The sequence below is a fragment of the Chiloscyllium plagiosum genome, chromosome 6 (genome assembly GCF_004010195.1).
Source record: "Chiloscyllium plagiosum isolate BGI_BamShark_2017 chromosome 6, ASM401019v2, whole genome shotgun sequence".
Classification (NCBI taxonomy): Eukaryota; Metazoa; Chordata; class Chondrichthyes; order Orectolobiformes; family Hemiscylliidae; genus Chiloscyllium; species Chiloscyllium plagiosum.
This window is the reverse complement of record NC_057715.1, coordinates 97,057,002-97,073,743: the sequence shown is the minus strand read 5'-3', so window position 1 is coordinate 97,073,743 and position 16,742 is coordinate 97,057,002. Positions and strand designations below refer to the sequence as shown.

The 16,742-nt window shown below is 39.4% G+C and overlaps 1 protein-coding gene across 2 annotated transcripts in view; it reads left to right on the top strand.

Annotated features, from left to right (window-relative positions):
* rab6a (RAB6A, member RAS oncogene family) overlaps positions 1-16,742 on the top strand; it is a 71,326-nt gene that overhangs the window by 27,617 nt on the left and 26,967 nt on the right. Inside the window, exons 2-4 of one of the 2 annotated variants that reach the window (XM_043692193.1) lie at positions 8,381-8,439; positions 10,774-10,827; positions 12,972-13,077. In XM_043692193.1, the coding sequence (XP_043548128.1) occupies positions 8,381-8,439; positions 10,774-10,827; positions 12,972-13,077 (219 nt within the window). Of the gene's footprint in view, positions 1-8,380; positions 8,440-10,773; positions 10,828-12,971; positions 13,078-13,167; positions 13,274-16,742 lie in introns of both variants that reach the window. The other variant, XM_043692192.1, reaches the window with a different exon arrangement.

The window sequence follows — 16,742 nt, the reverse complement described above, 5'->3', positions numbered from 1 at the left end:
TGAATTCAGAGAGTTCCTTCACACTACTTTGCAGAACCGTTTGTTTTGCGGCCTGCAACACACAGCCATCCAATGGAAGCTACTGAAAAGGAGAGATGTGGATTTCAAGGCAGCTTTTGGAATTACTATCTCAATTGAATTGGCTACCAGTGAAGCAACCCAGTTGGCTGACGACGCCCAGGTGCATAAATTAAGGAAACTTGGCAGAGTATATAACCAACTGTAGAATGCCGCTAATGTGACCAGAATGGTCTAAACGAGTCAACATGTTGGACTCTAAGCCCAGCAGATGTACATGAGTGGGTCATATTGCAGGGTACAATCCAAACGAGAAGGGGAGTCCGAAGAAACAATCCTAAGAACAAGACATGAGGGAAATATCACCAATTAGAGAGTGGACAAGGAATCTGCAGGAGAAGCATAAGGTCCAAAGTCAGCAGAGTTTCAGTTAAACTTGCTGTCAGTCTGGTGTGTAACTGATTGGGAAGGATTCTTCCCAAAGTAGAGGAGACAACAGTAAAAATGGAAGTGGATATGACTACAGTGGTGCCCCAACTTCCTGAATTAGTCTATTGGGAGAAGTTGAGACACTACCATTGAAGCCTACCAAAATTACTTAAGGGCCAGTATGTGGAATTGCCACTATATATATTAAAAGGCAAATAGCCTGCATTATGCCGATGTTTCTGATTACAAAATTTATGGTTGAATTGGGGTGTGGTTAATAGGTTGGCGAACATGAATATGCACTTGCAAGAGATCTGGACAAGTACAAAAATGTCTCCAAAGGAATCTTGTGACAGATGAATGGTGTCAAAATTAAATTACAGTTGAAACCAGAGGCTGGTCCTTGAATCTGAAGTGCATCCACTGCATCGTAGTGCTGTTCAGCCTAAAGTGGAAGCAGGACTGGAATGACTGGTGAACCTGGGAGTGTTGGGACCATTAGCCACCAGTGAATTGGCCACTCCCAGCGTTCCAGTCTTAAAAAGGTTAACGCAGTGAGGATTTGTGATGACTTGAAGGTCACTCAACCTGCCCTGAGTGTGAATCAATTACCCCTTCCACTCATAGACCTATTTAGTGGACTGGTGGGGGAAAGAATTTTTCAAAAATGGATCTGTCGCAGGCTTACGTGCAGATGGGTGTCATGAAGCAATCTCAGCTGCTGCTGATGGTAGTGATACGTGGGACTTTTCTGCTGCAAGCAGCTTCTTTTTGGCAACACATCAGTGCTGCCTTTGTTCCAAAAGGCAATGGATCAAATATTAAGTGGGTTTGTCCATCCAGTGTTATTTGAACACTATTTTGATTACTGGATCCTCCACAATGGAGCAGTTAAAAATTTAGAAGGAACCCAAAAACATTACAGGAGCACAGCCTACAAGTAAAAAGAATAAAATGTGAGTTTTTTTGAAAGATTCCATTGAGTACTTGTGCCATGTAATCAATGAGGAGGGTCTACACAAGACACCTAAAAAGCCTGAGGCTATTTTTGAGTCTTCTAATTAACTGTGCCCAGACCAGACATGAACCTGCTAACCTTGCTAAAGCCCCTGCATTGGTTGCTGGCAAAATAGTACTGCACTGTCCTAATTAGTGTCACAAACAATTTGCTATGCAATCATGAATAAAATAGCAATTTATTGTCATCTGTAGTTTTACAGAAAAAATAGTGAAAAGTTTTAAGTCATACACCATGGCACCTAAATTAATAAGTCTTTAAAAGTGTCGGAGGCTGAGGGATGACCTTATAGAGGTTTACACGGATAGGATAAATAGACAAAGTCTTTTCCCTGGGATCGGGGAGTCCAGAACTAGAGGGCATCGGTTTAGGGTGAGGGGAAAGATATAAAAGAGACCTAAGGGCAACTTTTTCACACAGAGGGTAGTACGTATATGGAATGAGCTGCCAGAGGAAGTGGTGGAGGCTGGTACAATTGCAACATTTAAAAAGCATTTGGATGGGTACATGAATAGGAAGGGTTTGGAGGGATATGGGCCGGGTGCTGGCAGGTTGGAATATCTGGTCAGCATGGACGAGTTGGACCGAAGGGTCTGTTTCCATCCTGTACATCTCTTTGACTCTTAATGTTCATCGCAATTCAATTAAGTACTTCTGCATTTGGCGTTCACTTGAAAACTCAGCTGCAACTGCCAGACATGGCCGAGTTGAGACTGCCCTGCCAAGCTGAGACCTCCATGCTGGTCTGTTGGAAGACTGAATGTGCCAAAGAAAAGACTGCCCCACTAGGAGACCACCCCGCCAGGCACTAGGCCTGAAACTGCCATTCTGGGCCTGTTCCTTGTGCATGTTGTGTGAGCTCAGGGAGACTTCCAGCATCCCCTGATGATTACACCTGCAGGAAGTGCACCCAGCTGCAGTTTCTGGGAAACAGTGTTGAGGGAGCTGGAGCACTCAGATGCTGAATGCTTCATAGATGAGATTTTCAGTGAGGTAGCCACACCAATAGATGCACATAGAGATTAGCTGGGTAATCACCAGAAAAGGCAAAGGGAGAGCATATTGGAATCCCCCCGTGGCCATTCTCCTCAAACAAGTATACGGTTTTGGATACTATTAGGAAGGGATGACCACTCTGGAAAGCAGCAGTAGCCAGGTCAATGGGGCTACGACTGGCTCTGGGGCACAGCGGGAAAGTGTAAAGTTAAACAGGATCTTTAGAGATTGGAGAATCGATAGGGTCAGACAAGAGATTCTGGATGGGAATCCAGGATGATGTGTTACCTCCCGGGTGCCAGGGTCCCAGGATATTTTCGGAGTGGCTGCAGAATGTTCTCAAGAGGGAGGGTGAGCAGCCAGATTTCATTGTGCACTTTTGGCACAAGTGACATAGGGACAAATAGGGCTGAGGTCCTATGGAGTGACTTTAGAGAGCTAGGAAAATCGTTTACCACTGACGGGGGTCCCTGTTTTTAATCTCTGGATTACTTCCAGTGCCACATGCTAGTGAGGGTAAGAACAGCAGGATATGGCAAATTAATATGTGGTTGAAGAATTGGTGCAGTGGCCAGGGAATCAGATTTTTAGATCATAGAGATCTTTTCTGGGGCAGAGGTGACCTGCCAAAAAGAAATGTTACATTTTTACTGGAAGGGCTCAATATCTTGGCCAGGTTTGCTAGTGCTACATTAATATGTGGTTGAAGAATTGGTGCAGTGGCCAGGGAATCAGATTTTTAGGTCATAGAGATCTTTTCTGGGGCAGAGGTGACCTGCCAAAAAGAAATGTGTTACATTTTTACTGGAAGGGCTCAATATCTTGGCCAGGTTTGCTAGTGCTACAAAGGAGGGTTTAAACTAGATTGGCAGGGTGCGGGATCCTCAACAGAGGGAAGCAAATGCAAGGCTGGAAGGAGATACAGTAATCTGAAATAGTAAAGTGAAGAGACCGGTCAGGCAGGGACATGACAGGGAGCAAGGACTGCCTGTTGGATTAAATGACATATATTTCAATGCAAGAGAGCTGACTGGTAAGGCTGAAATCAGGGCATGGATAGGTACGTGGGACTCTGATATAATAGCCATTACAGAAACGTGGCTAAGCGAGGGATGGAACTGGTAACTTAATGTACAGGTGCTTTAGACAAGACAGGTGGTGGAAAGCAGGAACAGGGTACTGAGCATGATTATATTGAATGGCAAAGCAGGCCTGAGGGGCTAAATGGCCTACATTTATTTTCTATGTTTTTAGTGTCTTATGCTTTCTGTCTCTCTCCCTTTTCTTGAATAGGGGTGTTATGTTACTTTAATTGTAATTTGTTAATTTAATATCTCAAAATTAAGTTTTTTGTTTCTTGATTATTATCTTCTGAGTTGTGAGGAGCTGATCGGGTTTTTTTAAAAATGAATCGATTTCTGAATGGGCTATATACCAAAATGCTATCAATAGAAGTTTCAATTCTAACTATGATGAGGTATGATTCTGGGAACATAATGTTTAGCAAGTATTTTGTTGTACTGACTCACCAGGAAAACTATTAATATAGCGATGACACTGACTAGCACTTTAAAAGCATTATTAGAATTCTCGTAGAAGAGAAAACCTAGCTAATTTAGAAAGAATTACAGAGGCATCGAGATGTACAGCATGGAAACAGACCCTTCAGTCCAACTCGTCCATGTCGACCAGATATCCCAACCCAATCTAGTCCCACCTGCCAGCACCTAGCCCATATCCCTCCAAACCCTTCCTATTCATATACCCATCCAGGTGCCTTTTAAATGTTGCAATTGTTCCAGTCTCCACCACTTCCTCTGGCAGCTCATTGCATACACGTACCACCCTCTGCATGAAAAAGTTGCCCCTTAGGTCTCTTTTATATCTTTCCCCTCTCACCCTAAGCCTATGCCCTCTAGTTCTGGACTCCCCCACCCAAGGAAAAGCCTTTGTCTATTTATCCTATCCATACCACTCATGATTTTATAAATCTCTATAAGGTCACCCCTCAGCCTCCGACGCTCCAGGGAAAACAGCCCTAGCCTATTCAACCTCTCCCTATAGCTCAAATCCTCCAAACCTGGCAACATCCTTGTAAATCTTTTCTGAGCCCTTTCAAGTTTCACAATATCTTTCCGATAAGGAAGAGCCAGAATTGCAAGCAATATTCCAACAGTAGCCTAACCAACGTCCTGTACAGCGGAAGCATGACCTCCCAACTCCTGTACTCAATACTCTGACCAATAAAGGAAAGCATACCAAACGCTGCCTTCACTATTCTATCTACCTGTGACTCCATTTTCAAGGAGCTATGAACCTGCACTCCAAGGTCTCTTTGTTCAGCAACACTCCCTCGGACCTTACCATTAAGTGGATAAGTCCTGCTAAGATTTGCTTTCCCAAAATGCAGCACCTCACATTTATCTGAATTAAACTCCATCTGCCACTTCTCAGCCCATTGGTCCATCTGATCAAGATCCTGTTGTAATCTGAGGTAACTTTCGCTGCCCACTACACCTTCAATTTTGGTGTCATCTGCAAACTTACTAACTGTATCTCTTATGCTCACATCAAAATCATTTATATAAATGATGAAAAGTAGTGGATCCAGCACTGATCCTTGTGGCACTCCACTGGTCACAAGGCTCCAGTCTGAAAAACAACCCTCCACCACCACCCTCTGTCTTCTACCTTTGAATCAGTTCTGTATCCAAATGGCAAGTTCTCCCTGTATTCCATGAGATCTAACCTTGCTCAGCAGTGTCCCTTGGGGAACCTTGTCAAACGCCTTCCTGAAGTCCATGTAGATCGTGTCCACTGCTCTGCCCTCATCAATCCTCTTTGTTACTTCAAAAAACTGTCAAGTTTGTGAGACATGATTTCCCATGCTTAAAGCCACGTTGACGATCCCTAATCAGTCCTTGCCTTTCCAAACACATGTACACCCTGTCCCTCAGGATTCCCTCCAACAACTTGTTAAACCATTATGGGTTACATGCATTTAGTCCTGATTCCTGACCTCTATTCTCAGTATAACATGGTTACAGTAGAATATTACTATACAAAATGACAAGAAATTGCTTTAGAGCACAACATTTATTTAATGAGGATTAACTAATTTCCACAAGTGCTAGTTTGAGACCTGTAGTATACTATTATATTGTTAAATCTGTCTAATGATGCTCTGTTTTATTTCTGTTATTCTCATGTGTTGAATACTGAGCATCATCACCACTCAGCACTTTTTAACAAGATGATCACAAGCAATTGCTTATTATCATGAAGTTTGGAAGTTGTCTTCCTTCCTGGTGATTTGGAAGATGAATTGGAGAGGTATAGGGATTTCCAGTTATTTAACTGTAAACCAGTGATTATTTTTGGTAGCGTAGAATCTTTAAATGTTCAGCTGTCTGCTGAGCTAACTATGAGCTGTGACATGGAGATTGAAATAGCAACCTTAACTGCATCTTTGGGTGTAAATATAAATTTGTGACTTTCTGGCACATGAAAAACGTACTCCTGTCAGGCAGCTGTGCAAACAAATTAACCACATGGTGTTAATTGTCACAAAAAGGACTTCTCAAAGTACTAGCCATGTCAACAATGGTCATTTGCAGTAATTTGGTCACATTACTATCTCAGGTTTGATTTGAGAAGTTAGTCCCTCTGTGGGCCTTCCTGACGTTCAAGGTTCTTTGGCCAAGTATACACTAATCATGCGTTTGTTGGATCTGCTAGGCATGCTAAAATAACTGGGCAAGTATTCTATGTCTGTATCATAATGTCTGAATGAGTGAGTAGACATTAAGTAGTTTGATTAGAAGTTTTATCTTTTCATCAAGTACAAGGTTATAATACAGATTTTAAAAGCGTGGTTCAAAGTTATTTTACTTTCATCTTTTAAATTGCCCTGCGTACAATTTAACACTTTGATATCTTAAAATGAAGGCAGTTTTTTCCTTAACCCTGCAACGTTAGCCCATACTGACTTCAATTGAATGTTTGTTTTTTTCAGTAGGCTTTCCTGTCTTGTTTTCAAATTTAAACTTGTTTAAGTGCAGCTATATGTATTGTTGTATATGAAGTTCATCCTTTGTCCTGTCCAAGTCTGAATTGTGTTCAGAAGATCAACTTTTTTGATCATCCGATCTCTTTATTGCTTATCCCCACTCAACCTATATATGCTGCTTGCTTTCTGTCTCCATATCCAATCACTGCTTTGGTCTTTCAGGAATTCAGGAGTTTTGCCTGACAAGTTTATTAGAACTTTTTGAACTGGTAACCAGCCAGATTGTGAGAGGGGATGTAATGTGTTTGAATTTCCAGAAGATGTTTGAAAAGATTAGATTAGATTGCTTACAGTGTGGAAACAGGTCCTTCGGCCAACAAGTCCACACCGACCTGCCGAAGCGCAACCCACCCAGACCCATTCCCCTACATTTACTCCTTCACCTGACACTACGGCCAATTCACCTAACCTGCACATTTTTGAACTGTGGGAGGAAACCGGAGGACCCGGAGGAAACCCATGCAGACACAGGGAGAATGTGCAAACTGCACATGGACTCTTTAAGGCAAGAGGCAGTGAAGTTGTGGCAGTATATTAGCTATATTTGGTAGATGAAAAAATTCTGTGGATAGCAATTTGTGACCCTGTATAAAACAATTGAAAAAGCCATAAGACGATAAGATGTGGAAACAGAAATAGCCTATTCAACCAGTTGAGTCTGCTGGTGTCATTCAGTGAGATCTTGGCTGCTCTGATAATCTTCAACTTCACTTTTGTGCCTTTCCCCGACAGCCCTTGATTCCCTTACTGTTTTAAAAATCTGTCTCTCAGCCTATAATGCACTTAATGACCCAACTTTGACAGTAAAGAAACCCACAGATGCACTACCCTCAGAAGAAATTCCTCATTTGTCTTAAATGGCCATGCTCAGTTGCAGTCACAGTACTTGATGGTATTGGTGGCAAGGCCTTATTTTCTTCCCAGCTTTGTCTTGGGCAAAATTTACAACTAAACTCCAGTCATTCCAGATCACGCTTTTAAAACCAGCAAACAGATTTTAATCCTGGTGATCTGGATTGGATTTGTTTTCAGGTCCTCGCAGCAAAGATAATATTATACATTCGTTCTCCAGTAAGCTTGGTATCTTTAAAGAAAAATTGCAGTTGCTTTTAAAATTGTATTGTCACTGGGCAACAACTAGTGTGCTCCCTTCATATGTACATATTTCTCATTAAGCATGTGTAAGGCTATACATTCAGGTGTTCTGAACAGATTCTTGGCTGCTATCTTGTCTGGTTGCCAGATGCTCTACTTACAAGTCCAGTCAACCTATGACTGGAAGAAATGGGGGAGATGCTTGATCTTTGAATGCTAAACCTTTAAACGGGACATAACGAGTCAATGTCAAAAGTTTTGGGCAGGATTTAAAGTTTGAAACTGACTAGATAAAACAACTTGAAGCAATTCACTTTAACATTTGTATTAGTTCAATGTAATTTATAAAGAATAAAAATATATTGTTTACATATTTCTGATTTAGGAATTAACACTCAGATGGGACAGTCAGAAAAATGTTTTTTGGGTTTAAGTCGATGAACAGCAAATTAGCAATTTACTTCTAAGAGAAAAATAAAAATGGATATTGTTTCTGCAATTTAAATTGGGAGTTACTTGATTTTATCATGGTTATTGACTTCCTGTTTTGGGCTTCCTGTGCACTCAATGCAAGAGGAGTCAATCTGGCATTGCTTTCTAACTAATTTTGCTGCTGCATTGAACATTCACTTTGAAAGTCCATTGTGAAGAATGTCAAAGAAATGTGTTTTGTCTTTGGTCCTGAAAACAACAAGGATCCAATAATTCAAAAAAATTGAGCAGTTCTTACATTTTGTCCTTGTTTTGCTTTTCAGTGGGGAAGACTTCATTGATAACGAGGTTCATGTATGACAGTTTTGACAACACTTACCAGGTAAAGGCATTATTCTATCTGCTATAAAATTAGATTTGAACTTGTTGATGCTTGAGATACTTAATTTTATAATCATTTTGTACCTTCAGGAAAAATTTATTTTGAAATTCATAATCTAACAGTAATAGATTGATTGACGGACTATTGAACTGTCAAAACTCAGGAGTAGACCTTCAAGCCTGCTCCATCATTCAATAGAATCATCCAACTCAATACTGTGTTCTTGCTTTCTTCTCACTCTTAATCCCATGAATTCTAAGAACTATAGCTGCAATCTGTTTTTACTGTTTTTAAATGTCCTTCACTTTTTAATTAATGGGTCCTCTCCTACACCCTTTTTGGATTCCTTACTAAATAACTTTGCAGTTTTGTTTAATATAAAAAGAGAGGAGCAGATGGTACTTTTGGGATTGTTGACCGTTGTCGCTGTATAAATTATTCTTGATATTTTTATTTGTTCATGTGATGTAGATGTGCAGGCGAGGCCCTCATTTGTTAACTCTTAACAGGAGGACAATTGAGAATAAACCATATTGTTGTGGATCTAGAGTTATGTGTCAGGCAGGCCAGATGTGGATAAACTAGAAAGATTCTTATGACAATTGAAAATGATTTTAAATGATCACCAGCTTTTAATTCCATATTTCTTTTTATTGAATTCAGGACTCAACATTTGGCATTATGAAATTCAAACCCATGTCCCCAGAATAAAAGTCGTGTGATTCGGGTTTTCTAATCCAGTGGTATTACTGTGACTGCACTATTTGGGTTTTAATTCTGAATATGAAGTTTCAGCTATATGAAGAAGTTTGGTTATTCACTTTTTTTAAAAAAATGGTGTCGCCTGGATTACAATCTTTTTCCTTTGGCTCTCTTTCAACTTGACAAAATCAATATCCTTTCCAGGAGAGCTTGAACAGGCTAGATTTGTATATGTTGGAGTTTAGACGTGTAAAAGAGAACTTCATCAAAATTCATAATTCTTCAAGGTCTTAATAGGGTAGGTGTAGAGAGGATGTTTCCAGATTTTTGGGAAAATCTAGAATTAGGCATCACTGTTGAAAAATTGAGGATTGCCCTTTTAAAACAGATGAGGCAAAATTTCAAGGGCCATAGTCTTTGGAACACTCTTCCTGAAAATGTGGTGGAAGCAAAGTCCTTGAAAATGTTTTAAACCAAATGTAGTTTGATTCTCAAGCAAGGAGTGAAAGGTTATCAGAAGTTGGCAAGAATGAGCATATGATCTTGTTGAATGGTAGAGCAGGCTTAAATGTCTGAATAGCTCTTTGCTTCTCCTAACTTGCATGCTATTGTTAAACTGCGAATCATTAATAGATTCAGACCTTCTGTATGCAAGCCAGTGGAATATCCTGATTGCAGTATTTGACAAGTGGCAGTTGCATTATAAAACTGATAGTTTAGACAACACATTAACGCCTTGTCTAATCTAATGGATTTAGTAAACTATTGGTTTGATTTAAGATTTGCAAATGTAACTATAACATGTGAAAATGTTATGATCCAGCTGATTGTCTGAATTCACTTGTCTATTTGCACAATGAGGCCTGACTCGATCAATCATATGTTTGTTTTCTTTGTTTAATTACTTATTGTAGTTAATCACTGAGGAATTCACACACATATGCAGACTTGTGTAATAAAGATCTGTTGTTTTTTAAACAAGTAATCAACCCCCCCCCCCCCCCCCCAAAAAATGGAATATGTTCAGCACTTAAATTATCTCAAAACACAGCAAAACAATGTTTCAACCTGCTTCTTGACACAGTTAACCAATAACTCAGTCTACAGAAGTTACATCCCGCACCTCGACTGTTTAGGGCTTTATTTAACTGATTCCTGACATATTTTGGCCTTAAACTGTGAATGCAATTCAAATTAATCCATTCCAAATCTGTCAAAATGAACTTTTCCATAAATGTAAGAGCCTGAACTTCCTCAGTTATAATATTTTGCAGACTTCTAATCAAACTTTCTTGGTTTGGAAGTGTGGCTGGTTTGTGATGTAGAGTGATGCCAACCATGTGGGGTGAATTCCCACACTGGCTGAGGTTACTGTCAAAGTCCCATCTATGACATGCCCTAGATCAGAAATAACTCAATGATGTACAGGAGCATTTGCTGATTACTTTATCCAATCAAGTTGGTTTGGAAAGGTCAAACAGATCAGAATCTTCGTATCGTATTGAGTATCTGAGTTTTACATTGTCGAAACAAATTATTCACCTTCGTGATTTTTTTGAAATTTGGTAGCTTGTGTATCTTGCTGGAACTAATCCTGTTTTATTCCTTCTCTGCCACCACCTCCACCCGCAGGCAACCATTGGAATAGATTTTTTGTCAAAAACTATGTATTTGGAAGATCGAACAGTAAGTAATCTCAAAGTATTTCTTTTTCAAATTTAAAGGCCCTAATTTTGCAAATTTGATTAGTATTTTGAAAAGTGAAGACACTGATCAATACTGTATTTAGAACTTAGTAAAAAGATACTTAGTAAAAAGATATTGGGATAGCGTTGTGGTGAAATGAGCAAAGGCTATAAAAGCTGAAACTTTGTCTTGGCTGTTCTAATGTTGCACCAAAGTGGGCTCCTAATTTTTTTAGCTAATCCTGTTTAATGGCTAACATTTAATTTCAGCTATATTATTTTGGAATTCACTTTTTCTTTTAAGCAGCTCTTGCATGTGGAACTGTGAAGAGTGCAGATATTAGCAACTGTTAAAAACTGCTGCTGTTAGGGTAAATGGGGAGAACTGAGTGTCTCTGTGCAAAGCTTATCAATTGTTTCTAGTACTTGAGTGTGGGAATACTGTTAATTCCATATTGATTACTGCTGACTGTCAGACCGGTTTAGTGCATTGAATGAGTCTTGAGCCAGGAGTCCTGTCATCGAGGCCTTTTCAAGTGCTTGTTTTATGTTGTGATAAATGAGCATGTCTGCTTTTATAAACTGTAAAATGTTTATAAGCTCTGTCAGAATGTTTCCACAAGAGAAAAGAGTATATATTTTTGCTTCTCTGCAATACCTTTAAATTTTTTTTTAGTTTTGTTATTATATGGGCAATGTATACAATGTGTGGATAACGGATTCTAAACCGGTGCCATCTTTTTGACAGGGGACCTTAAGATATGTAATGCTGTTCCTATACCCAAAAATATCCATTTCGCAGGCTCCAACTGCTGCCTCTGTCCGAAGGGCATCCTTTTACATGTCCATTCCTCATCAGGATAGTCTCAGGACTGTCCACTTCCTCCTAGAAAGAAATGCTTAAATCATCCCCATCAGCTCCCCCTCTCCTCCTGACCTCTAATGTCCTCACTTTGAACAGCTCCTTAATTCCTTTCATTTTCTTCAGGTCAAAGGTGTGGTCTTGGGTACCTGCATGGCCACCAGTTATGTATGTTTCTTAATCAGGTACATGGAACGTAATTTGTTTCAATCCTACTCTGGCCTCCACCCTCAATTCTTTCTCCAGTATGTGGATGATGTGATTGGTGATCAGTTCTGAAAAGGCCCACTTGATCCAAAACGTTAACTCTGCTTTCTCTCTACAGATGCTGCCAGACATGTTTTTCTGTTTCTGTTTTTGTTTCTGATTTCCAGCATTCGCAGTTCCTTGTTTTATTTTTGTTTTCCTTATACCCAAGCATTGTAGCAATTCAAGAAAGTTGGTTTTTATGATATTCTCCAGGACATTTGGCAATGGGCAATAAATGCTGACCCTATTCTCATGATGAAATAAACAAAAATGATCCTGATTTTGCATTAGTGAATGCATTTTTGTTCTTGTCGTCCATCTTGGATGATTTTGTTTAGTGATCTTGATCATTATCTTTGGCTTCTAGTTAGATCTGGGACCAGAAAACGCTATGATGTATTCTCTTTGCTATCTATATCACTTGATGTACTAAATTCTTGAGTATCATAATTTTTGTTAGCAGAATAATTTTCAGCATTTCTCTCCCAAATGCAAAGTGAACTTATTATTTTAAAAGTGAACCGCCATATCAGAAGAAGCATGGCGAGCAGGTTTCTACACAGTCTCCCATAACCTGTGAAAAGCTGTTGTGCTGCAGCTGCCAGTGGAGTGTTCATATTATTGGCTCCTGAAATGAGGATTTCTCACAGCTGGCAGCATTTCAAGTTCAACTTTTAGTTACACCAAGTTGCAATTAACCCATATTTCAGCACTCTGTGGTGTGTTCAACACATTTCCACCAATATAAAAGCATAAACTCACGCACGTTATATTATTGCAGATATCAAATCTCTGGAATGGAAACGTTCTAAATTTTTGTTTTTTCTTGAGATGTGACACCATGCTATTTTGCTACTTATGGGTTTAACACCAGTTTCTCTCTGGTTTTATACTTTGTGGCCATTGTGTTTAGTCCCAGCATTTGCTCTATACATCTCCCTCCCTCCCCCCAACCCCTCCAGTTTAATTTGCTTTGTCTGTTTTAGTGCTTGCCATTGGTTTTGTTCTCTTTGACTTTTTTTCCCATCCTACAGATACGGCTTCAGCTCTGGGATACTGCAGGCCAAGAGCGTTTCCGTAGCCTTATTCCCAGTTACATCCGTGATTCAGCCGCAGCTGTAGTAGTTTACGATATCACAAGTAGGTATATAAAGTTTTGATATTCAAAAGGGAACAGCCCTTGATGTTCTTATTCCTCCCTTTTCTTGCTGTTGTTTGCCTGATGACTAGGTGCGGTTGCAGTTATGGGACACAGCAGGTCAGGAGCGGTTCAGGAGCTTGATTCCTAGCTACATTCGTGACTCTACTGTTGCAGTTGTTGTCTATGATATTACAAGTGAGTGGGGCCTTTTGCTATTCTAACATTGGCTTCTAATTGGAATGTGCATCCCCTGTTGTCACGTGCATTATAGCATAATTACCTCAATACAGGCCTATGAAAAAAACCTGGTTGTGTTTCTGGTGACCATGGTAATTTGTTTTAACTTGGGTAAAACCAAAATGAATTTAAATGTTTTGAGATTTTTTTTAACCTTTTTCTTAATAGATGGGTAGTAGCAACTTTTCCAACTGTATATTTCTCTCAATTGCTTCAGTAAATCTTGCCAAATCTGTAAGCTGTGTCTGTATCTTGGAAGCGAACAGTTCTTTAGTCAGTCCTATCAAACTCTGGCTCGATATTCTTTGGATCATGGGTGTTGCTAACGTGTTATCGTTTATAGTTGTCATTTGAATTACTCAAGATACCATTTGGTATTAGGGAGGGAGGTCCAACTGTAAAGAAAGACTGAAAATCTGTGGTCAAGTTAGGATAGCATTCCCATGCTCCTATTTGTGATCTTGTAGTTCTGGGTTTGGAAAGTTCTTGTTTGCAAAGCTTTTGCTAAGTTCCTGCAGAACATCTTGTCAGCAGTACATGTAGTAGTCGTGATGCACTGGTGAAGGAGAGAATGAATATTTGAGGTGGTGAATGGCTACCAATCTCTTGGACTGCTACGTTCTCCATAATGCCAAGTGCTGCAGCTTTATCTATCTGGGCAAATGTTCATTCACATTATTGACTTGTATGTAGTAGAAAGTGGGGAGGATTCCAAGTCAGTGAGCCATTTTCTGTAGAATACATAGCCTTAGAGCAGCTCTACTGACTGCAGCATTTACCTGGCTGATCCAGTCAAGGTTCTTATCAGTGGTAACTATTAGGAGTAGATGATGGTTGAATTGATGAAGATAGAATTGAATGTCAGGAATAAATAACATTAATATTACATATCAGCCAAGTTTGGATTATCCTGGTTTTCTTCATGCGTACGTGGACTGCTTCAACTGCTGAGGAATTTCAAATAAACTTAATTATCATGCATCAAAATAATTATCCCATTTCTGACCACCTAAAAGGTGGATATTGTTAAAAATAGTTCTGCCAAGGCTCTATCTTGACAAATTCCTACAATAAAGTTCTGAGCCGAGATGATTGGCCTGTAACACCACAAACCTACTGCTTTGGTAGTAATCTTGTGATCTCTATTGGCTTTGGCTTTGGCTTTGGGGTGTCTTGGTGCTACATTTTGTCAAATGTAGCCTTAATGTCAAGGGCGGTCACTTATCCCAGGAATTCTGCATGTTTGGACCATGAAGTGATTTGTTAATCATGTTATTTGGCTTTCTTTAGTTGAATGCTGACCACAAGATATCTATCTTATTCATGTTACTTCTCAACAGATGTAGTGGTGCCATAAGCTATCTGAGGCTAGGTAATTCATAGAACTGCCTATTGTTGCAACCACTTGAACTCCCATGCAAATTCTCTCAATTTTCAACATAACCAGAGTCACAATATTAGTTAGCAGAAACGAAGACTTACTCCACACTGTCAGTACAAACTTTGTTGATGTGTCCTTTATAAATTGAGAAGCCTGAGGAATGTTCTTATGATGTACACGTTGCTCATTATGTTGCTAGCACAGATGTTAGCCTGAATATAAAGTTAAACTGATAGTCCCATTTATCTGTTATAGTACTAAGCCATTGAACTTGAGTCTGTCTCACCCATCTGAGCTCTGATTTGTGTCCTAACATCTTTTACCTATCTATATCAGTATCTCTTTATGCCCTAGCCTTGTAAAAATCTATTGGTTTGTCTTAAATTTTAGCTGACCCAGTATCTATAGCTTTTTGTGACAGTAGTTTGAGGTTTTCATATTTAGACATTGGCATTAGTTAGCCGATCGATATCATGTACTTTTGAAGAATTGCAGCACTTCTATATTTCATTCATTGGTGCCAACTTTTTTACATTGGCCTGCTAGTAACTTTTTTATAAAAATCTCAAGGTGCAGCATTTTTATGAAAGTACACAATTTCATTTTGTGTTTTATTATGATTTAAATTTTAGTCTCAAATGAGACCTTTCAAACCTATAGATGTATTGAAATTTGTTTACATTGAAGGACAATTCATTTGGGAGCTTTAAATCATTTATCCAGTGTAATGAGCTGAATCTAGCCCCTTGTTGCCAAATTTCCTCATACCTAATGATAAGATTATACGATATAACTTCAGAATTAGGCCATTCGGCCCATTGAATGTGCTCTGCCATTTGATCATGGCTGATTGGTTTCTCAACCCCATTCTCCTGCCTTCTCCCCATATCTCTTGATCCCCTTTCTAATCAAGAACCTATCTATCTTTGTCTTAAAGACACTCTGTGACTTGGCCTCCACAGCCATCTGTGGCAGTGAGTACCTTAAATCACCACACCCGGCTAAAAAGGTTCCTCCTCTTCTCAGTTCTAAAGCATCCCTTCATTTGGAGGCCATACCCTCCAGTCCTAGTCTCTCTGACTGAAATGTCTTCCGTGTCTACTCTGTCAGTTTTCTGTAAGTTTCAATGAGATCTCCCCTCATCCTTCCAAGCTCCTTTTGAGTACAGACCCAGAATCCTCAACCGCTCCTCACATGACAAACAATGAGGACAAACCCATTGTTGACTGAAAAAAAAACATCCAAATCTTTTTCTGTTACAAATATTGGATTTTTCATTATTTCAGGCCATCAAGCTGGTTGGTTGCTTCATCTGGGTTTCACTTTGTTACTTAGTGCAGTGGGAATTTTTGTAGATAGGATAAAAGATTTCTGAAAATCCATTAGATTCCTGACTTTAGGAAAAGCCATATAACCAATTCCATTTGACGATATTTGTAGGGCCTGGAACATCTGCCTGCTTTTAGCCTCACTGTATCTAATTGATATTCCAGATGCCAGGGAGGCATAAAAATGTAGGTGCTAATTCCCATTTACTAATGTTTCTATTGTATTCATAGTATTTTAGTAGTCTAATAGGTTGAATGTGAAAGGTGGTCTCTGGCTTAAAGAACAAAATTTAAGGAAGAATATATACAATTCAAAATGTTTCAGTTTGAACAGAATTATGATTCTTTTGTGTTACTCACATCCTTGGTAGCGTAGAAATAATGAGGAAATTCTTTGTTTCTGTCTAAACTAACCTTGTGACTCTGGTGATGTTGGAAATTGAGAGAATTGCATGGAAGTCCATGTCGTTGCAACAATAGGCAGTTCTATGAATTACCTAGCCTCAGTTTATGAAACCAGATGAAAATACATATTTTAATGAGTTTAGCTTGCTTTGTCTATTATAAAGCAATGCCAAAATCAGTTTCAAGTTGTTTTCCCTAGAGCGTCGGAGGCTGAAGAGGTTTCTATAAACTTAGAGGTTTACAAAATTGAGGGGTATGGATAGGATAAATAGACAAAGTCTTTTCCCTAGGGCGGGGGAGTCCAGAACAAGAG